This window comes from Medicago sativa, chromosome 3 (genome assembly GCF_051527215.1).
Source record: "Medicago sativa cultivar Bolivia chromosome 3, Bolivia_mono, whole genome shotgun sequence".
In the NCBI taxonomy this organism is placed as follows: Eukaryota; Viridiplantae; Streptophyta; class Magnoliopsida; order Fabales; family Fabaceae; genus Medicago; species Medicago sativa.
This window is the reverse complement of record NC_140751.1, coordinates 70,276,533-70,297,971: the sequence shown is the minus strand read 5'-3', so window position 1 is coordinate 70,297,971 and position 21,439 is coordinate 70,276,533. Positions and strand designations below refer to the sequence as shown.

The window sequence follows — 21,439 nt, the reverse complement described above, 5'->3', positions numbered from 1 at the left end:
CCTATCCTCAGCCTTACTAGCTGATGCTATGAGAGTGTCCTTTATTAGGACGTAGTTTTTCTTTGCTTCTTTTTCTTTTTTTTTCTTTTTATTATCTCATGTAACCAAAAAAAAGAGCCAAATAAGAATTTCGGAGGATACATAAAAAAATTAGTAGGGTGTGAAAACAAATTCTCGAAATATTTGGCTTATAGCTCTGGCCACCACACGGGCCCAAACAAATTTCTAGGACATCACTTGGCGGGAAGTTAATTCGCGCTCAAAGCCTTCTTCTTCTAATTCATTCGTTCTTTCAAGTTTCAAACACCAAAACCTTCTCTTTCTCACTTTTACCGTTTCTATTACAACACTTATTATTCTCTATTCTCACCTTTATTTCCTTGAAGCTTTCTTCTTTCTCCTTCATCGTTCTTCTCAGGTAACCTCATTACGGTTTTTTTTTTCTTCATTTTTTTCTTTTCTTTTGCGTTCTTTTATGCTTTAGTTAGTTAAACAATAATCTTCAAATATTACTTAATTATTTATTCTGACAAAGATCAAACATGATTTGTTACACTGAGTCGCTTGAATTTGTGATTACGGTGGAAGATTCATTTGTTTGTGGTTTTGGTGTTATATACTGATTTATCATATTCTTTGGTTTGATATCAAATTAAAGTTAAGAATAATGTGTTTTTCACTTCAAGTTTATGATTTTCTGTGGTAAAGAATGATTGAGAAATTGATGGATTAGGGTTTGATTGTGACCTAATTTGGGCCCCTTTTTGTGTAGTCTTTTATTTACCAAATTGATGTTATGGTCTTGCAATTACGCTTATAAGTAACGCGTTCTTAGCTTTGGTTGAGTTTTGTAATGTTAAATTTAATGTTACTTTGAAAGTGATGATGTTGCCGTCATAATGAGTTTGATTAATATTTTTGAATTTGTGAAATATTATGAGTATTGGCAAAGAAAGTTAGAATAATTTGTTGGGCCTTATTGGTAATTAGATTACCTGAGAGTTACATTAATTTGTTTGTAATATGGTTTTTGAAATTGTGAATGCTTTTGAGTGGTTTCTTGGATATGATACAGGTGAAAATCATGGCTCCTAGATTTCCTATTCAAAGAGACCAAAAGAAGAGGAAGGCAAGTGCACATCCTCTAGCAAACCTAACTTTGGCTGCGACAGATTTCGCTCTAAGAAGTGTGAAGAGTATTATGCGACTACGCATAAACGAGGAATACACCTAAGGGTAAGGCCAACTTGGAGGCATCTTAAGGCTCAAAACCAACAGCCAGAAATGGATGAGCGAAAATTGGATTCTCTTCTCAGTGATATGGTAGCCTTACGTAGAATTTGGCAAATCGATATGGAGAAAGCCCGGAGATTAGAAGATCAAATGAGAGATTTGTGGGAAGATCTCAACCTCATTGTCATGCCCATGAGGAAAAGGACAGCTTACGAAGTTGATCAGTTTGTGGACTGGAAACCTTTTGAAGGGCATCCTATAGCACTTGAAGAGGAGAGTCAGGAAGATGATACCGAAGAGGATGATGATAAAAGTGAAGAAGACAATGGAGAAGAGGAAAATGAAAGTGAAGAAGACGATGGAGAATACGATGAGTATGAGATGAAAAAGGCTGTTATTTTCCATAACAAGGAAGCCCTACATAGAATGATTCAAGTTTCTGCAGAGAATAGACAGAGGATGAAAGACATTGCAAGACAAATGTATGAAGGCCTCCGTCGTAATGACCCACCCATAACTGATTTGAAAGATGAGGAAGTTGCTTGCCTTGTGAACTGGATGGAGATCATTTGGAGGACATTCTTCAATACCTAAACAAGACGGGAACCAGGAAAATAAGACCATAGAGACTGGGACAGAAAAATATGATGTGGATGCCTTGGATTTGAACCTACTTTTTATTTGTTTTTGGCATATTAAATTTGTTTGGCAATGCTTTTTCTCTTTTATGAATGTTGATTAGGATCTAATGTAGGAGTTGCATATCATTATGCTTTTATTTTGTGTTCTAAAACAAATAATTTATGTATGTATTTGCCAATTAAATGCATGACTGAAGGTTTTGACCTATGTGTGATCACACATTGACATGTATTAGTGCAATATGGTCAACACTAGGGATATCAACAAGTATTCACGAACAGATAGTAATCATCCACTGTATGTTCTACTGGATAAAAATACTATATCTGCCCTGCATATATGTATGGGTATTTTGTGGATTTGTTCTTCATATTTTTGTAATCTTGTTGTGCCTAAATCTGTGAGTTTTTACCTTGACCTCAAATGTTTCTAATGTGTGTATGAGTTTGTATATAAAAGCAATTACTACAGTAACCTATTTTTCTGAGTAGTATGGACAATTGATATAAAATAAAACAAAAATTTATCATTACTATAGAAAAAGAGAGTAAAGTTCTACCAAAAGAGAGAGAGAATAAACATGGGAATTAGTCATGCTTAGGCTGGCTATGAACCGAGACAACTCGAATAAAGTTCGAAACTCGACTCGACAATTGATTCGTTGAACTTGGTTCATGAACCAAATGAACTGAACTTGAGTTGGAAATTAAGTTCGTTTACTTAATGAGCTGGGCATGAACTATACATAGTCCGACTCGTTTGGTTCATGAGATGATTCGATTATATATATATATATATATATATATATACACACACACACACACACACGGTCGGTCAAAATAATCAACCAAATTTAAATTTTGTTACACGATACTAAATCAATTAAGCAAGTAGGAAGTGAAACAAGACTTCTCTAATACTTTGTATATTGATTTAAAGGGATTACAAATTTAATTAACAATTTAACAATTATCTAAAAAACAATTTAACGATTATAAAATAAAAAAGGGTCCAACACTTAACAATTATATGTAGGGGCCGGGGTTCGAACCCCGGACACCCCACTTATTCATCTTATAAGATGAATTCTAGTCATTAGGCTACCTGACAAAAAAATAAAATAAGATAAAGGTGAGCCATATCCATGTTTGATAAACCAACACTTAATAGCAACAACTACTAGTTTAAGCTTTGAAGCAAATTGTCCCACATCGGATGTTTTGGAAAATAGAGAAGATGATTTCCTATATAAAAGCTGCAATTTGTGATAGAGGAAGGCAAGGTGGGTTTGAGGCTAATTAAACTATTGATTGTTCAATAATAATATCCTCATTTAGTTTAATTATTAAACACCAGCTCTCAAAAGCCATTTAGTTTATGAGTAAAAAAAGTTAAAACTTTTATTATGCGATTTGAGCCGATGAGTTCGATTTGAGCTAATGAGTCGAACCCGAGTTATTCGCGAGTTTGATTTGAGTTGAGTCTTGAGCTGAACAAATTTTTTATTGAGTTAAATTTGATATTCGCGAGTTTGATTTGAGTTGAGTCTTGAGCTGAACAAATTTTTATTGAGTTAAATTTGATATTTGCGAGTTTGATTTGAGTTGAGTCTTGAGCTGAACAAATTTTTATTGAGTTGAATTTGATTTGGTTTGACTCATTTTCAATCTTAGATTTGAACAAATGAATTGAACTTCCCGATTCGAACCGAACTGTTCGTGAACTTTAAATAAGCCGAACTCGAGCTGAAAAAAGAGTTCATGTCGAACTTGAGCCGAGTTTCGAGCTGAACCAGTTTTTATCGAATCGAGTCAAGCTCAGACGAGTTTGACTCGGCTCGACTCATTTCCAGCCCTAGTCATGCTTAAATAACGATGAATACCTCTCACATATAACATGGTGATTTAAAAAAAGAAGTTAAACCAAAAATCTACTATTTTACGGTGATAACAAACATTAATATGTAGTAGTTGAAGTTGAAAATATTTCACCCATGTAATTTATAGTTTTATTACTTGATCCTTGTACTTATATTTTATTTGTCTCGATCACGTGACATTCACTAACCGGTTGAAAATATTACATCAAAGACTAAAATAACAAGAATCTTAAATTAATGAAATCTAAAAAAAAAAACTAAAACTATACACTTATTTTAAAAATATTAAAGGATAAATCGTTCGGTCAAACCTGAATTCGATTTCTGGATTGAACAATTCTTGGCCAAAAAACCAATGGGTTAATAAAAAAATACTTTTTTACTAGTGTGACATTCAATATATAAAATGGAGTGAAAACATTTTATGGACCCAATTTATTTATTATTGATTTATTAGTGAACAAAATTATTTGAAGTAGCAGTGTATCATTAATAGTTCCAGTGTGACATAGTCTCACTAATCTGAAGAAAATTCGCTTACTCGATAAATCATTCAAAATTCAAACATAACAAGATGAACTGGCATCTTGGGAGACTGCATGAAATTGACAACAATAGTTAGTGCCCATTTTAATTTGGTTATTTTCATCAGCAGAACAAAAAGAAAATAATAATAATAATGGGCCATATCTCTTCATCTTTGTGGAGTTTCATTGTGTGGTTACCAATGTCGGAGCCAGAAAAAATAGTTTGGATGGACCATTAAAAGTTTGATTAAAAAGCTCGTGTACTTAAAAAAATAAATTACATAGTTTAGTACTGCTATAAATTACGAATTTTTTTTTATAATATAACCGTTAGTTGGAGAAATTTTCAGTTGACAAGACAATATAAGGGAGATTTGAAACTCCAAAAAAATAGAAAGGTTTGTAAACCTCCGCTATCCAACCAAGTGTAAGCATGACAAAAATCACATATATCACTTTTAGAACCACCAAAAACTCAAACCGTTGAAAAATTGTTAAAAAATCGTAAAATAGACCTATGATTTTAAATTTTTTTAATTTTTCAAGTGGTCTACTACACCAATTAGTGAGGATTTAGATATGTCGAACATTTGAACGATTATTTTATCTTTGTGTTTGTCTTTACATCTTAAGTTTCAATTTAATATGTAATTAATAAGATGTGGTATTTCTATATTAGTTCCATAGTCTTTTGTAAATTCTTTCTCTCATTAAAAATAAGAGTTTTGTTCGGAATTAAAACCCTGAAAAATAAATTATTTGGTGAAAGTGAAAGCTTAAAAAGGTGTCTTAGAGATTAGGTTGGGTTGGTCCATGCTACTATACTAAAGTTTGATTGGTGCTAGTTTTCATGTTTGTTGAAGTGAACGTGGTTGGTAGGTAATAATTTGTTGAAATATAGGATCTTCTAATATTCAAATCAAAGAAGCCGAACTTTCTAATTATTATTTTTTTTTCAAAGAGGTTTAGTATCTAGGAATTCATCAAATAAGTAGAATATTCAAAGTTCAAATCTCGACCATATATATATAATATGCATTGTTCCTACCAACTTAGTTAAATTTATAAAGACAATATATTTAAAAGAAATGATTAGACGACAATCTTCATTTTTGTTATGTACGTGTAATACCAATAAAACAATTGTCACTTAACTTAAAGAAAAATGTTATTTATTCGTTGTAATTATTTTATTTTGATTCACGTGACTTACATTTGACTTAGCAACGTTGTTGAAGGCTAGTTATAAGTTATAACTACAGACATTTGAGTTGTTGTTTGGTAAGATTACTTGAGATCATGTTCCTAGACTTGAATGTTTGAGTGGGCTTGGTTACCAATTAGGTTAATTATGCTTCAACGGTTTTCATGTTAGCTTTTCTCGTCATGTTATATACTTTATTTTATTTTTCTAGTTAGAAATATAATATAGTTAATACATATCGAAAATCAGTCCAATTTAACAAAACACATGATTTATGATAACATATTTCATATTTGAATCACACACGTATAAAATTAATGTAATAATCAAATTAAATAAAAATAATGAAACATAAAATAAAATAGATGCAATCCAAAAATTCATTAGCTAGTAAGTGATTTTTTTTTGAAGAACTTTGCTAGTAAGTGATTGAAAATATTACATTTGGATACGTACCGACATATGAAAACGAACGCAAAATATGAATGCAGAAGACATGATAGCAGATTTGGTAATAAAGTCCACATTGTCAAGAATTTAATATGAGGTGCCAAAAGAACCTCTCCAAATCTGAATATGACACTAATATAGACACATATATCATTTCAAAGCAAAAAAGAAAATAGTAGAAGAAAATCTTAAGAGGCTTCTAAATGGCCATTCTTCTTGTCAAATGTTGCCTAACAATAACATGTTAAAAGTCATGCAACATGCAAGTATACATACGTATTAGTGTTTTTTTTTATAAATACTTCTCTATACATACGTAGAACAATTTAAAAAATCATAATGAAGTGCTTCTGGAATACTTTTTTCTTTGGCTGGATTAATAATTGATTGCATATTATAATCTATTTTATATGTTAATATTAAAAGTAAAAAGAGAATCCAAATCTTTGTAAATCTTTGTAAAAAGAGTATGCTTTCGATGTTATTTTGTATTTTCTTCAACACATGGCCAATTGGAAGAGTGTTTTGCATGCATATTAGGCTTTAGTGTCTAATCCGAAGTGAACCTGGATCGACGGCTAGAGTTGGTGACACGGCATAAGACAGTGGCACTGGCAGCTCATCAGCGGGTTTGGTGTATCGACAAACAGTTTGGCAATGAAGTTAGTTCATGATCAAGGATGGGAGGTTTTTTTGTGATTAGAGAATGATGTACCTTTACAATACACAAGTGTGCTTCTATAGGATGACTTCTAGGGTTACATGATACTCGTTGAATCTGCTGAGTTAGATTCATCCTAATTTGCATGCCGGCTTTTCTTTTCATCATTCATCATGGGGTGATTATGAGATCACTTGTGATATCGGTGTAGCTTCACATCATATTTATATGTGATCTAATTCATCAGTGGATTGAGCTTAATTTAAGCTTGATTAATCTTGAGAGTTGATGAGAAAAAAGGTCTAAACCAATTGGATATTTTATAAACTGTTTAATCTACTCCTCTATGAAATTTCTATTTTCTAGGATTTACAAGGTTTTTGTTTTTTAAATCTTATACATCTTTATATTAGTAGTTACAAATTAAAAGTGAATAAAGCTTTTATCTTTTATATGATGTCGGGAAAAGAAGTGTTTCTTTTATAAATGTAGACAAATCCATGAAAAGAATATACATGAGGGGAAAGCCACATCTTTTTCTTTTTTCTTTTTTGCAATGGGACGTGAAAGGTTTGGCTTGGCTCCACAACTCGTATTCATTAAGGGGGAATGACATTTTCAACCATCTCTTTAAAAATATTTTTAACTTCAAGCATATGTGTGTTATTAAATATATTAAAGAAATGGCTAAAAATGTAATTGTACCTGGTTATATTGTACCTATCGAATTGATATTAACCCCATCAAACTTTATCTTGCTTTATAAATCTATAGTTTCACACTACTATTTAATATAATAAATAAATAAATCAAGTCATTGACCCTTTCCTTATTTATATGGAATCTCTACCAAATTTCCACTAATTCACATACTATTTGTTTTGGCCTTTTACTAATTAACGTTCTATATAGGCTATATAAATATGAGTAAGTATTAATATATCATTATCACCTCCTACAACTATCTACTAAGTCTACAAAGAGAGAAACTAAGATACAAATACAACCAATCAAAATTGAAAATATCAAAGGGAAAGGAAAGTGACAAAGAACAAGCTAGTGTAACAATAAGAGATGGGAAACGTTATGATGGGAAGAACCAAAAAAGCAAAGGTAATGAAAATAGATGGAGAAACCTTCAAGCTAAAAACTCCAGCTAAAGCAAATGACGTAGTTAAAAACTATCCCGGTCATGCTCTTTTGGATTCACAAGCAGTGAAGCATTTTGGTCTTAGGGCTAAACCACTTGAACCTCACCAACAACTAAAGGCCAAGAAAATCTATTTCTTGGTTGAGTTACCAAAAGTTCAATCTCAACCATTGCCGAAGAGGGTGCGATCCAGTGGATTACACCCTTCACGTGGCATGAACGCTACTGAGAGGCTCGATTTTTTGATGTTATCGAAACGTTCCGTTTCGGATCTTCCTTCGGTGAAGCGGTCCAATATAGGTGATGATGGGCCCGGTTTAATTCGTGATGGGTCAACTCGGGTGAAAATGAGGATTCCTAAGGCTCAGTTGGATAGGTTGATGGAGGAGAGTCGCGATGGAGCCGAGGTGGCGGAGAAGATTGTAAGTTTGTATATGGGGAATAATGGGAATAATGCTTCTGTGAAGGGTGGTGGTGGAATAAATGAAGGCAAAATAGAGGTTCACAATCAAAGGTCACGAAGGGTATGTGTTTTTTCATTTGTCATACGTTATTTTGTTCATTTTTATATTATTGATGATTACATTCTCAAATCTTTGAAACGTTGTTTACTTGTTTCGATGTTGCAAGTGGATGTTGGATTTTTTTTAATGAGAGTTTGCAAGTCGGATTGTTTAGTCGTATTTTTTTGTGTGCCATTTCGCACTAAAAAAAAAAAAAACTTAAATACGCAATACTTTGAAGCTCGTATACTCTAAAAATGAGATATGTACCCGTTTCGGATATGTATTGTGTGTTTTATTAGAAGTATCAATATTTTCTGTTATTTTAAAAAATATGTTTTATCATATACAATTGAGATACTTCATTGAGTTGGTCCTAGAATACTTACAAATTTTTTTTGAGGGATTATGAATATGTATCTTAAAATCATCCAAATACCTTTTATTAAAATAATATTTGCAATGAAATCAGATATATATTACCGAGTGTTTATTAAAAAATAAGAGGACACACGGGAAGACGATATTGAAATAGGAATGTATCAAGAATAACAAAAAAAAAATAGGAAAATTCTATGGTGAAGTCATAAGAATGACTTTTTTGGTGAAGTTAACACTATAACATCAAAAATGTAATGAGTAACACCCCGCTGTTTGTACAATGGCATCAAAAGGTCATTCCTCATAGTATCATCAATTCATCAGATTAACAAGACTACACTTAATCTAATTTTATCCTACCTTGTTATAAGCGTAACACCCCACAAAGTGTAACACTTACGACTATCACATAATATCATCAACTCAGTTTGCATGTTAAAGATTCCAACGATAAAATAGTACATGTAAGTCCAAGATGTTGTAAGCATTATTAGATGAATTACTATTGATCATTAATCAGTAATCAACAATTTAAAAATGAATCAAACATCCTTTCAAAAAAAATGAATCAAACATCAAAATCAAAATTAACTTTTTCAAAAAAGTCAGTTTTCTGGCTGCACCGTAGAAGCTCCCCTGACATGATAAGTTTCTTTTTATAGCTGACCACAAGATGATATTGAAAGATAAATCAGCAACAAACAAAAGAATTAAATGTCAAATATTTGACATTTTCTAACCAAATATTAATGACCAAAATTTTGGTAACCATTTTTTATATATAAAAAAGTAGATAAATCTTATGAAAGAAAGTGTAACTGGGACAAAATATTTATGTTCTTAATAATATAGGTAGCAATCAACCTTATCTTGCTGATGCCAAGATGAAAGTTGGGGAAATAATCAAACTATATATTGCAAGTGTTTAGCTACGTGGATGAATATTTTCTGTCTTTGAACAACTAAAACAAATATTTTCTGTCTTGGTTTTGCATTTTATCAATCAATTGATAAATAAATTAAATTGAAATTGTGTGCCCTAAATTCACCCAACTTGCCATAACCACGTCAGAAGAACAACAAGAGTGTTGTTTCTATTTCGTGCGTGCCAGTGTAACTCGTTGAGTGTATTAAATTAAATTAAATAATCTAATACTAGTGTTGTTTATGACGTTTCTTGTTAAGCTATCTAACATGGTAACATGCCTTTGCGCCGTATTGTTACCTCATACATAAGATGAAGTCAAATGTGAAAATTAGTAACTTCAAATATAGACAAATGTTTACTTTTAACCTTTTTTTTTTTTTATGGATACTTTTAACCTTATTGAAAAGTACTTGTAAAAAAAAACATTATTGATAAGTTATAGTTAAATACTAAAGTAAAAAAATGATTTGTTTTAAGTTACCACTTTCAAGTAATTACGACTACAACATATTATTATTGCTATTATGTATAATAAAAATACAATCCGTTTTCTTAGAGGAAAATATAATCCGTTATTAACTAAGATTACAATTATTTGTTTCTTTTTAAGTTTAAATAATTGCTTTTATTTTAAATTTGTTTTTGTAGCCATGGCTAAATGAATATATAAAAACTAAAGCTTACAAGAAAAGTATATATCATAGGTAACCAAAAAAAAAAAAAAAAGTATATCATAGCAATGTCGTTTGATCATTAGCCTATATTTGTAGTTTCAAGCAAATTGTTTCAATTTCTATGCAAACAGGTTAATGTGAAACTAAGTTAATGTTACTTCTTGAATTTGAATTTCCAGAAACGTGTTAGTTTCAGTCCAGTGGAAGAAGGAGAAATTCATGAAGAAGCAGCTACTTAATAGTGTCACTTGTCAATACTCAATAGTAGTTAGTTACTTAACCAGGAGCAAAGTTAACCCTTCTGTGTGGAAGCTTCTGAAGCAAGTTAATTTTGTCCTCAACTCTTTAGCATATGTATTCATAAACATGTCTATGCATTTTGACATTTCCAGTGCTTAGATTAGGTTTGATGTTTAGGCATAGCTGACCCAAAATTGACTTTTTTTTTCTTCTGATTATGGAAGAAGCAAAGAAAGATCAATTTGAGTGGAAGTTTCAAACCTATGTTTGTATAAGGATTTTGGAGAGAAAATAGAGGTAAACTTCTTATCTTTAAATAAATATTTTCAAGTAAATAGCAGACGTATTACATTGAATTGCAGTAATAATAATAACAAGTGCTAAGCATTTCAAGCTTCAAACATGCAATGATAAATTATTCAACGTCATTTTTATCATGATAAGATCAGGTGCCTGATCAAAGATCTGATGCAAACACTGTCAAAACTTATTTCCAAAACATTTAATTCCTTGTCATAGTTACGAAGTTCAAGCACATGCTTGTTTAGAAACCATACCGTCAAACTTATTTCTAATGGCCTCCCAGAAGGCAGGGATAGCGATGTCATCAGGTACTTCTTTAAACGATGGAAGGTAGTTTACATCCACAATTACATGATCATGAGTGCCTTCCTGAATTACAACATCAAAACCAAAGACTGTGAGATGAAGCCTTCTTCTAAGCCAATTTGCAGCATCTGTTACCAGCTTAAGGTCAATAGACTCGTTACTGGCTCCGGAATCGATGATGATGCTTTTGTCTGTGGGTAGGGATTTCAAGCTATCAAACTCTAGAGGTTTGAGCTCATCAGCATTAGCTAATTTTATCAAAATATCAGCATTTGGTATCGACTTTTTGACAGCATGGAAAACTTTCTCGCCCAAGACATAAAATTTGTACAAAGTGGATGAGTGATCCACATATTCCTGAATAACAGCTGGAAGAGGAACGTCTAAATTCTTAAAATCATCAACCCTGAAAACTATTGCCATCTTATGAGCGTCACTGACACCACAGGCAACTTTAGGTTTCACTATACAGGGAAGAGACAATCTGGCATCAGCTAATCCAGCCGTGAAATCAACTTCGCTAAAATTATCAACCTTAAGAAAACGGGCCCCTCTGATCAAATAACCACCTTCAGTATTCAATTCTAATAAGCCAAGTAGAACTTGTTGAATTTCTAGCCGATCCAATACAGGATAAATATTAATCAGTGGATCAACCACACATAAATCCTGATGCTGATCCAAATACCTCTGCAGTTCTTGCATGTTTTGTGTAAAAGTAGGCTGGTTATCTTCAATGGATAATATTTCATCAGTGGCTTTATGAAGAACAACATCAATGTCCTTTAATTGAGACGATAAAGGAAGCTTGGCCGAAAGAGGCACAAACATCAACCCATTTTGTGTAGGACACAAAGGGAATGCACCCCTCTTTGCAAAATCTTCAACGCGAGAAGGCTTCATTACATAACCGACAGTCAAGAACTTGTTTCCGGTAAACTTTTTATTTAACCGACAAATTTTCAATGGCAACTCCTCTAAATTTTCAATATTGGAAGTATCATATTCACGCGAACCTTCACTTTCACCTCCAACATTCAGACCAACAATCAACCAATTATACCTTCTTAATTCAGGTAATAATAATAACTCCTTCTTACTAGAAACCAGATAAATGATTTTTCCACTTTCATTATCACCCCATACAGGCATAACAACTTCACTTACATGATCATTTAAGATAAAGCAATGAAGCGAGTGTAAACTGGCTATTCTTTTCAGAATACTGACCTTATCGTCTTTAAGTTCGACATTATACGCAATTCCTATATGAATTCTAGATTGAAAGAGTGTTCTGATTAAAGGCTCAACTCCTGGCTGTAGCGAAGATACACTTTTATCACCATCTCCTTCAGCCAAGAGTACGGATTCATCCAATATCACACCCGTCACTACACCCATCTCTGAGAGTAAATGCAACACTGCAAAATTACAATCATTATCACAATTTTATCATTTCAGAAATATAGAAAGTTAAAATGTGACCTATGAAGCACTAACACAAACACGACATGTCACACCACGTCACACCAAACGTGTAATAATTTAAGAAAATGACATAATTGAATGTAATCAAATGTTTCCATGTCTGCTAGATATAATTGAAGATTTAATAAAATGTTTTTTTGTATAGTGATTATAAGGTGATTAACATAACCAACTAGCAACTAATTATAACTAACTAACACTACCTACCCTAATCAATGTCAAACTAATTCTAACAAATCACAAATTATATCTCGGACGTCACACATTCCTTCAATCATAAGTGTCGGTGCTACCGAGAATGTGACAAAGTTAATATCATCAAATACACAATGCATGTTTCAGGAAATTAAGTTAACTATGGAATCGAAACAAAATTAGTTTAAATTAAGAACATAAACATAAAAAAAAAAGCTTAAATACAACAATTAATTAAACTCAAGATAACATATACGTAGAGAACTTAATTAATTAGGTTACCAAACGTGGGAAACCTTCGATAACCTAACCTATTCTCAACATTTTTTTTTTTTTTGAATCAGCAAACTTTATTAAGCTAGGCTAGCACAAGATGCACTATATCCGCTAAGGAGGAAAAAGAGTACAAATAAGGGCCTAAACAGGCAGCACCTCACCAGCCAACAACTCAACAAAAAACCTCCTAAACATCCATATTCAGAAACAGAACAGGAAGAAGAACACAGCAAGAAACACCAAAAGCTGTCAATCCACAAAAAAGCACCCCAAGAAAACACCAATACACTGTTCAGCATTATAACCGAACCTCCAAACCATTCCTGCTGCCAAACCTGCTAACCGAACAACAACAGACAGCAGCAGTCTGTCACCTGCTGTCTTCACCGCACCAGCAAGCAGTAACCGAACCAGAACCGCAACAGGAACCAAAACTCAGCCGCACAAAACTCCAAGGCACCATCTCGGATTCCACCGCCATTCATAATACAAACACGGCTGAATCTTCAACCGAGATAAGCTCCACTTCAACGACAACATTTTAATTTCCTTATGTTAAGGTGGAGATAAATTGACTCTTGTAAACGGTGCCCCTTCTTACACATCCCGTCGTAGACGGAGAATCCACCTAGCTAGGGTGAATCGTAACATTCTAAAATTCATCTTTTCAATCATTTCATCACATCAACTAAAACTTAATCTCAAATAACTTAATATCCTCTATTTATACACATTTATGTCATACTTCACATTCTTTATCATCACACATTGATTATTCTCATTACTATTTTTATTTTTATCACTTGTTATTAACAATAATTGATACCCAAATAATTGAAGTACTGATTATTGAGTAAACTTTACCATCAAAAATACAATATTATTCTTATAGAATGGATAATAAAGAACGCAAGGAGAAACATTATGAAGTCCATTACAAAAGACTATAACAGCCCATACTAGTAAAGATATGCACACAGGAATTTCATTACGCAACAATATCATGTGTATTCATAAATTAGACCAATGTTGCAGTTACTTAAAAACTATACACATACATACGACAACATGTGAAACCTGTCTCAAACAGAAATCAAACAACATTGGACATAATTAGAGCTGTCAATTTTTGGGACCTTAACAATTTGGGCCCCAACTCCAATGTCAAGGGGGCCTAAACTACTCCAAGTTAATGAGCCCCATTTTTTATAAGCCCCAAAGTTGCAAGCCCCACATGTCAAGGGGGCCTAAAATTGGCCCCCTTTCACACTAACTTTTATTTTTCCAAACTTTTTTTCCAATTTTTTTTTCTGCAATTTATTTTAAAACATGATAAGCGCTTATAATACAAAAAGTTGTTTTCAGCAATTTTTTTGAAAACATTGTAAGCGGTCATTCTATTTTTTTTTTAAAATCCCAACCACTTCAATGTTTTAAAACATTTAATTTTTTTTTTTTTTGGATAAACAACTTATTTGCAGCTTATAGCACAAACACTTATCATGATTACAATTAGCAATCATTTCATCAAACAATTATCACATTACAAAATCTCTACAATTTCAGCTTAAGCATCCTCGTAGTAACACTATTTTGTTGTATTGTATTACACCAAAGCAAAACCTACAATGACAAACCCAATTCTACTCTTAGTTATCTTGTGTACTAAAAGTTCATCTCAATTGAATTTGAAGTGAAGGGAGATCAACATTTCTGAAAATATAACTCACTTTTTCAACTCATTTCTGATGTAATTTTATTGTACTTTAGGTGGAAAACCGGAAAATTAAAAATTACACCAACAGAGTAGAATAAAATGTATAGAGTGAAATGGAGTACCAATTGAACTCAAGTTTGAAGAAAATGAAAAATCATGGTAGCACCTGGTTGTTAAATAAAGTTGCATAACCACAAATGATATTTGCTTTATTTCAAGTTTTGATTGATATAAAACACAATTAGCACATAGTTGCTGAAACTTATCATCAATAAGCTTGTATAACTAGTGTCATTTATTAACATCATGAACATATCACCTAAATAAGATTAAATCAACTACACCAATGTTCAGAAACTGTCAGTTGTATGCAAAGATTCAGAACCTATAAGCATAAGAATAAGCAGAAGCTATAAGCATAACCAGAAATTGAAAATCTATAAGCATAAGCAGAACCCAATTATTATCAAAATTCATGATTTGAGGATTAAGGAAACCCACCTGAAATTGATGATAGATCAAATCCTTGATTCACATCTCCAATTCTTTTCCATTCGCTACTCTTCTCTGCAAATCTTGGCTTTCTAGAGTTGGAATTAAATGCTTAATCTAATTATACTCTTGCATGTGGGTTGGATTTGAGGAAAAAAGGAGGAATTGATGAAACTGTGAATTGGAGTTTTTTCACGTTGGAGAGAAGGTGATGAAATAAAATGATTTTTTCTGATTTTATTTTTTGCTAATTATTTCAGATCATCCATTTACTCTTTTGCCCTCATTAACAAGAGGAGTCGCAATATAACGGAGCACGTATGAGGAAACAAAAAATAATGACCTACTCACAAGGAGGAGGAAAAGGAGGAATTTGTTCAAACGACCTATGAAGAAATCATCAAACAACAAAGCACTCATAAGTGTAGTCTAGTATTCACAATTGATTTCGAGAAAAAAAAAAACATCTAAATTAATTCCAAAGTGTTTTTTGGTAGTGTAAATTAATTCCAAAGTTTAACAACATTATTTTGGTTTTACTACAAAAAATTTCACTGATCAACTTTGCAAAACAATAAATTTCATTCTAAAAACTTTTATTTTTAGAAAAGGCAAATTTAATTCATTTCGTTCAGAGAGTGTTGGAACAATATCATAAATATGGGGAGTAGGGTGTGATAGGGAATCTCTATCTATTGCGTGAGCAAAATATTTGCTTGCCTCCTAATATACGACACTTTAAAGTTGGTGTTCGTAGCCAAAATGTCTCTACACATGAATGGAGTTGTGGAGTAGACTGCATCAGCAAGAGTCTTATTGTCAGTTTCAAAGACTTAAAAATTATAGTACACTATCAAGTGACAATCATCAATTTTCCTCATTATTTCGGTAATTACATCCAAGGTCAAAATTATAGTACACTATCAAGTGTATTTGTTTGGATCCAATACATCACGCTAATCTCTTCGGATAATAATCTAAACATTCCAATTTCTTGTACTGCTCTCATATTCAATTATCAATTCTTGTAAAATTTGAAGACATCACAACCATATGCAATGCATGAAAATAATTGCTGAAAAAACAGAGGTAACCCATTAAAATAATCTCATCAAAGTAAAGATGAGATAACCAAACCCCAACAAAGGTTAACTACGGATCCACGACGACATGCAATTGCAACCACGGTGTAGTCAGAACCTTGTATTAGGGGTTCAACTTTTGAGCAATTTAAACTTTTAAGTGTCGTATTGATACTTGATGTATCGAAATTATAATCACATTCACGCGTGTCTCTCTTATTACTACCTCCGTCCCAATTTAATTGACACAATTTTGTTTTTCACACATATTAAGAAAAATGTATAAATAAAGGGGAAAGTGGAATATATTGTATTGAGAATGATAAAAGTATTATTTAGTGTTATATTGTATTGGGAATGATGAAAGTTGTATTGAAAATTGAAATGGGTCAGTTATTTTGGAACACTTTTTTTTAGAAAATGGGTCAGTTATTCCGGGACGGAGGGAGTAGTTTTTATCTTTGAATTTATTTTTAGATCGTCAATTTAAAACTCGGATACATTTCTTCGTCGTATTTTTGTACATAAAATTACTAACAAAAAAGTCACAATTGAAATGTATTTGCAATTTCAATAAATTAATATATTTAAGGAAAACCATAGTCAAATTATGGGTATTGCTAACGAGTGTCCTAAGGACACTCTTTAAGAATATTCCTAATGAAAAAATTATTCTTTAAAAAAATCAAATACTTCAATTTCCTATCCATTAATTATATACTTTAACAAAAATTTGTTATTTAAGGTTGTTAAATAATCCCCTAAGGACATTCGGTAAGGTTTCCCGAAAATTATAAAGGTTAGAATATAAGTTAAATTATTGGATATACACTATTTTTAAATGAACATATAGCCAAACAACAAAGACCATTTCATAATTCATAACTTGAAATACAAATATCAAATAACACGAAGCAAAAAAAAAGTTCTTCTTTTGATTGCTTAGTTTATCATACATCTAAAACAGCAAACTAAACCAAAGATATATTCCTACACATGATGCTAGTACATCAAGTTACTATATGGAGTACATGATATTATAACATGAAATGGGAAATAGGATAACAAGACAAAATAAATATAAATACAAGGAAAATACTAGTAATTTATAGAATGAAGTTAGATAGGGATGGCTCGGGTGACTTTTGGATATACAACAGTGGCAGGATGACCCATAATTCTGCGACCTTTCCTATGCTTAAAGATATAAACAAGAGCCCCGACCGGCCACTCCACCACCCCGGCCACGACAAACGCCACGAACCCCAGCGTTGGTCCCACCACCTTACACCGGCACGGGTTGCTTCTTGTGCCACACTGCACGCAAAGAGGAACACCTCTTCCAACCATCTTTAATTTCAAGCAAAATAACTTAGCTAGAGCTTGGAATTTTGTTTGATGCTTAATTTGTTGTTGAAGTTTATTATTAATTGAACCTTCTTGTTCTTAACTTTTATAATGTTTGGTTGGTATGGTTTTCGTTAGCAGTGTGTTGGATTGGATGGGTGTGGTGATGTGTTACTGCTACGTGTCAGCAGCTTAAGTCTTATTGGTGCAGATGTCTTACTTGCTTTGGTTGTTTGACATGTGTCTTGTCTCTTATTCTTCTTTGCTTTATTTTATGGATGTATCATCGCATGTTGCCAAGTCTCGAGTTGAATTTGCACTAATCCATGAAAAATACTTTTTTTAAGAAGCAAAATAAAGATTTACTCAAGAGTAGATTAAAAAATTATAAATGATCATTTTAGTCTCTGACTCTGCATCTCGCTGTCACAAAACTATCTGATTTAGGGTTAAATAAAGTAGTTCTTAAATGTGCACTTCCATTATTAGTTTAGTCTTTGGCGTTAAAAATTTTTGTTAACTGATGAAGTGTCAAATGTTTTGTGCTCACAAGGTGCATGAGGTGTCACAGAACTAATGTGAAAGTAAAAAAGAGTCACTTTGGTCTCTGAACCAAAAAAATATCCCAAATTGAATCTCAAATTCATAAATCACGAATTTAATCCCCAAATTCTTACGGCCTTAAATCTTTTTTAATTACCTCTTTTGTTCAAAATCAAACTTTCCATCAAACACATAAAATGAATCGCATGATGGTAGGTGTTGGTGCACACTCGTCCCAATGAAGTGTTGCTCATGCGTCAAGAAATTGTCTCATATTCCTCAATGAAGATGTCCTGGGCATATAGAATAAACAAAGAGAAAATGTTAAAATGGTCATTAAAGTATTTAACTGTGCATACTTACTATCTGTTAGGTCCCTGACAATAAACACTCACTATCAATAAGGTCTCTAACAAACAATGGGTATTATTATTGAATAGAATGTTGTTGATAATGATTTTTCTAACGATAATGACATTTACCATTCTTAAGAGCTAAGGAGCCATATTAGTACCGATGATGAAGGTGATGGAAATGAAAGACAAGTATTCCCTCATTTAATTTAAATGCAGAAGTTTGTCAGCTTCACTTGGAGTTAGGAATGGAATTTGAAACTTTGGATATATTCAAAGTAGTTGTGAGGAACTACATTGTATGTCATAGAAAAGATATAAAGTGGTTGAAAAATGGCAAACAAAGGTGCAAAGCTATATGCAAGGATGAAGAATGCAAATCAATGATGCAAAAGGTACGTACTTTTTACAGTAGTGGTTGATTTTATATGTGCTTTGTGATGCTGCCACTATATGCATGTAAGTTTTTACTATCAGGGACCTCAGCGACAGTAAGTGTTACTGTCAGAGACCTGACTGATAGTAAGTATGCACAGTCAGGGATCTTAATGACTATTTTTAATGTTTTATGTTTGTTTTTTATATGCTCATGACAACTTCATTGAGGAATATGACCCAATTCTTGATGAATGAGTAACACTTCATTGGGACGAGTTTGCACCAACACCCATCATAATGTGATTCGATTTTGGTGTTTAATGGCAGATTTGATTTTGAATAAAAGAGGGAATTATATGAGATTTAGGATTGAGATTTAGGGATTAAATTTGGGATTCAGGGATTTCGGGATTTGAGATTCAACTTGAGAATATTGATTTTAGGTTTAGGTATCAAATTGACCATTTTCTACTTTCACTTTAGTCTTTGTGACATCTCATGCTCCTTGTCAGCACAAAACATTTGACACCTCATCAGTTAACAGAAGTTTTTAACGTCACAAACTAAACTGATAACAAAAGTGCATATTCAGAGACTACTTTGTACTTAATCATGTGTCAGGGACCTTTGTGACAGCGAGGTGCAGAGTCATATGTTAAAGGAACCGTTTACTCATTAAAAACACACAAATATTAAGAAAAAAAAATGTTGAAATAATAAAGTTGTCACAAATATATATGTCTATTATCGGATTATCTTTTGTGTGTAGATATATTTAATGTTAACTTTTCTATTCTTTTCCATTCGCTACTCTTCTCTGCAAATCTTGGCTTTCTAGAGTTGGAATTAAATGCTTAATCTAATTATACTCTTGCATGTGGGTAGGATTTGATTTTTTTTTTTTTGACAAAATAAAATATATTCATTCATTCAAATTGAAAGAGTACATGATATAATGCAAATTCGTTAAAAACAAAAAGTATGAATTTACAACATCCATGTTAATAGCATAAAACGGAAAAGTACAAATGCCTACATATATGACTATATTTAAATCTCCGGAATGACCATGTTTCCGGATCTGCAACGTAGGTGACGCCAAAGTCATTGATTGGATCTGACGGGATCGAAACTGATCTGACAATCTGAAGCAATCAAATACCTGAGAGAAACAAGAAAAACAAACAATGTCGCACAAAGACGACGAACAACCAACGTCGCACGAAGACGACGAAATCACAAAATAAAACGAAATAGTTGTGAAAATCACTTATTTCAATAAAAGGGAAATAGAAAAACGAGTTAGAGGGGTGATTTTGGGTCAAAAATTGACCATAAATCACCCCTTTTTGGTGGATGAAGGAGAAGAAACTAGGGTTTTTGTGACGGCTCACAAGAGAGAAAGAAAAAAAAGTGTTGTCTCTAGGTTTCGTTGACGTGGGTTGGATTTGATGAAACTGTGAATTGGAGTTTTTTCTCGTTGGAGAGAAGGTGATGAAATAAAATGATTTTTTTCTGATTTTTTTTTTGCTAAGTATTTGAGGTCATCCATTTACTCTTTTGCCCTCATCAACAAGAGGAGTTGCAATACAACGGAGCACGTATGAGGAAACAAAAAATTATGACCTACTCACAAGGAGGAGGAAAAGGAAGAATTTGTTCAAAGGACCTATGAAGAAATCATCAAACAACAAAGCACTCATAAGTGTACACAGTCAAGTGTAAGTAGGTAGTGTTAACTTGTGCCCGTAGGGCACATGTTAAGAAACCCAAAAAAAGAAATGTTCTTTAAAATATTGTGCATTCAATTCATAAAATATTTAAAGATTAAATGTAATGCACATATTTCAATAAAGGGAAATTAGTCATTTTAGTCCCTGAATGGGGAACGATTCGTCAATTTAGTCCCTGAATGCAGATAATATGCAAAACAGTCCCTGCAAGGTCAATTTCAGGGACTACAGTGACTAACGAAGTCTACATTCAGGGACTAAATTGACTAACGGAGTCTGCATTCAGGGACTAAATTGACTAACAAAGTCTATATTCAGGGACTATTTTGCAATTTATCTGCATTCAGGGACTAAATTGACGAATCGTTCCCCATTCAGGGACTAAAGTGACTAATTCCCCTTCAATAAACTATTTCTATATTTGATTCATTAACTTGTGTCTTGAGGGCACAAGTTAACATTTCCCTTAATGTTTGGATCCTCGGCAACCTTATTATCTATCACTGCTTCTACCGCAAGCATATCACCCGGTTAATCAATTCAACGGCTTCGATTAGAAGAAAATTTAATACACAAAATATTGATTCAAGATAAACACCATTAATGTATACACCCCTTTGTACTACTCTGAAAAAATTTAGTTAACCAAAATTATGGTATGTGTGACCATATTTTTTAATCCATTGATTACATAAACTTAAAAAAAAAATTACTATTTAAGGTTGTTAAACAATGTCCTAATAACACTCGTTAA

General features: G+C 32.5%; 3 protein-coding genes and 1 pseudogene across 4 annotated transcripts; 2 read left to right on the top strand and 2 right to left on the bottom strand.

Moving 5' to 3' along the window:
• Positions 1–893: 893 nt before the first annotated feature.
• Positions 894–2,080, top strand: LOC146939697 (uncharacterized; annotated as a pseudogene). The gene has a single exon (XR_015031751.1). The product of XR_015031751.1 is annotated as an uncharacterized LOC146939697 (transcript).
• A 5,050-nt stretch (positions 2,081–7,130) lies between these two features.
• On the top strand, positions 7,131–10,809 carry LOC146939696 (uncharacterized protein At1g66480-like). Its single transcript, XM_085753248.1, has 2 exons — positions 7,131–8,270; positions 10,412–10,809. Exons 1-2 carry the CDS (start codon positions 7,671–7,673, stop codon positions 10,469–10,471), a joined length of 660 nt encoding a protein of 219 aa, XP_085609374.1. The 5' UTR covers positions 7,131–7,670; the 3' UTR covers positions 10,472–10,809.
• On the bottom strand, positions 10,765–15,482 carry ITPK4 (inositol 1,3,4-trisphosphate 5/6-kinase 4). The gene is made up of 2 exons (XM_085753247.1): positions 15,259–15,482; positions 10,765–12,502 (listed from the first exon to the last, which is right to left on the bottom strand). The coding sequence occupies exon 2, from the start codon at positions 12,480–12,482 to the stop codon at positions 11,001–11,003; it is 1,482 nt and encodes a 493-aa protein (XP_085609373.1). The 5' UTR covers positions 12,483–12,502; positions 15,259–15,482; the 3' UTR covers positions 10,765–11,000.
• A 1,699-nt stretch (positions 15,483–17,181) lies between these two features.
• On the bottom strand, positions 17,182–17,759 carry LOC146939694 (uncharacterized). Its single transcript, XM_085753246.1, has one exon. It carries the CDS (start codon positions 17,679–17,681, stop codon positions 17,451–17,453), a length of 231 nt encoding a protein of 76 aa, XP_085609372.1. The 5' UTR covers positions 17,682–17,759; the 3' UTR covers positions 17,182–17,450.
• Between the last annotated feature and the right edge of the window lie 3,680 nt (positions 17,760–21,439).

Bases quoted from the DNA above. Each gene is read 5' to 3' on its own strand.
- LOC146939696 (XM_085753248.1), top strand. From the start codon at position 7,671: ATGGGAAACGTTATGATGGGAAGAACCAAAAAAGCAAAGGTAATGAAA. The intron at 8,271-10,411 runs GTATGTGTTTTT...TTGAATTTCCAG, and splicing joins ACAATCAAAGGTCACGAAGG to AAACGTGTTAGTTTCAGTCC.
- ITPK4 (XM_085753247.1), bottom strand. From the start codon at position 12,482: ATGGGTGTAGTGACGGGTGTGATATTGGATGAATCCGTACTCTTGGCT.
- LOC146939694 (XM_085753246.1), bottom strand. From the start codon at position 17,681: ATGGTTGGAAGAGGTGTTCCTCTTTGCGTGCAGTGTGGCACAAGAAGC.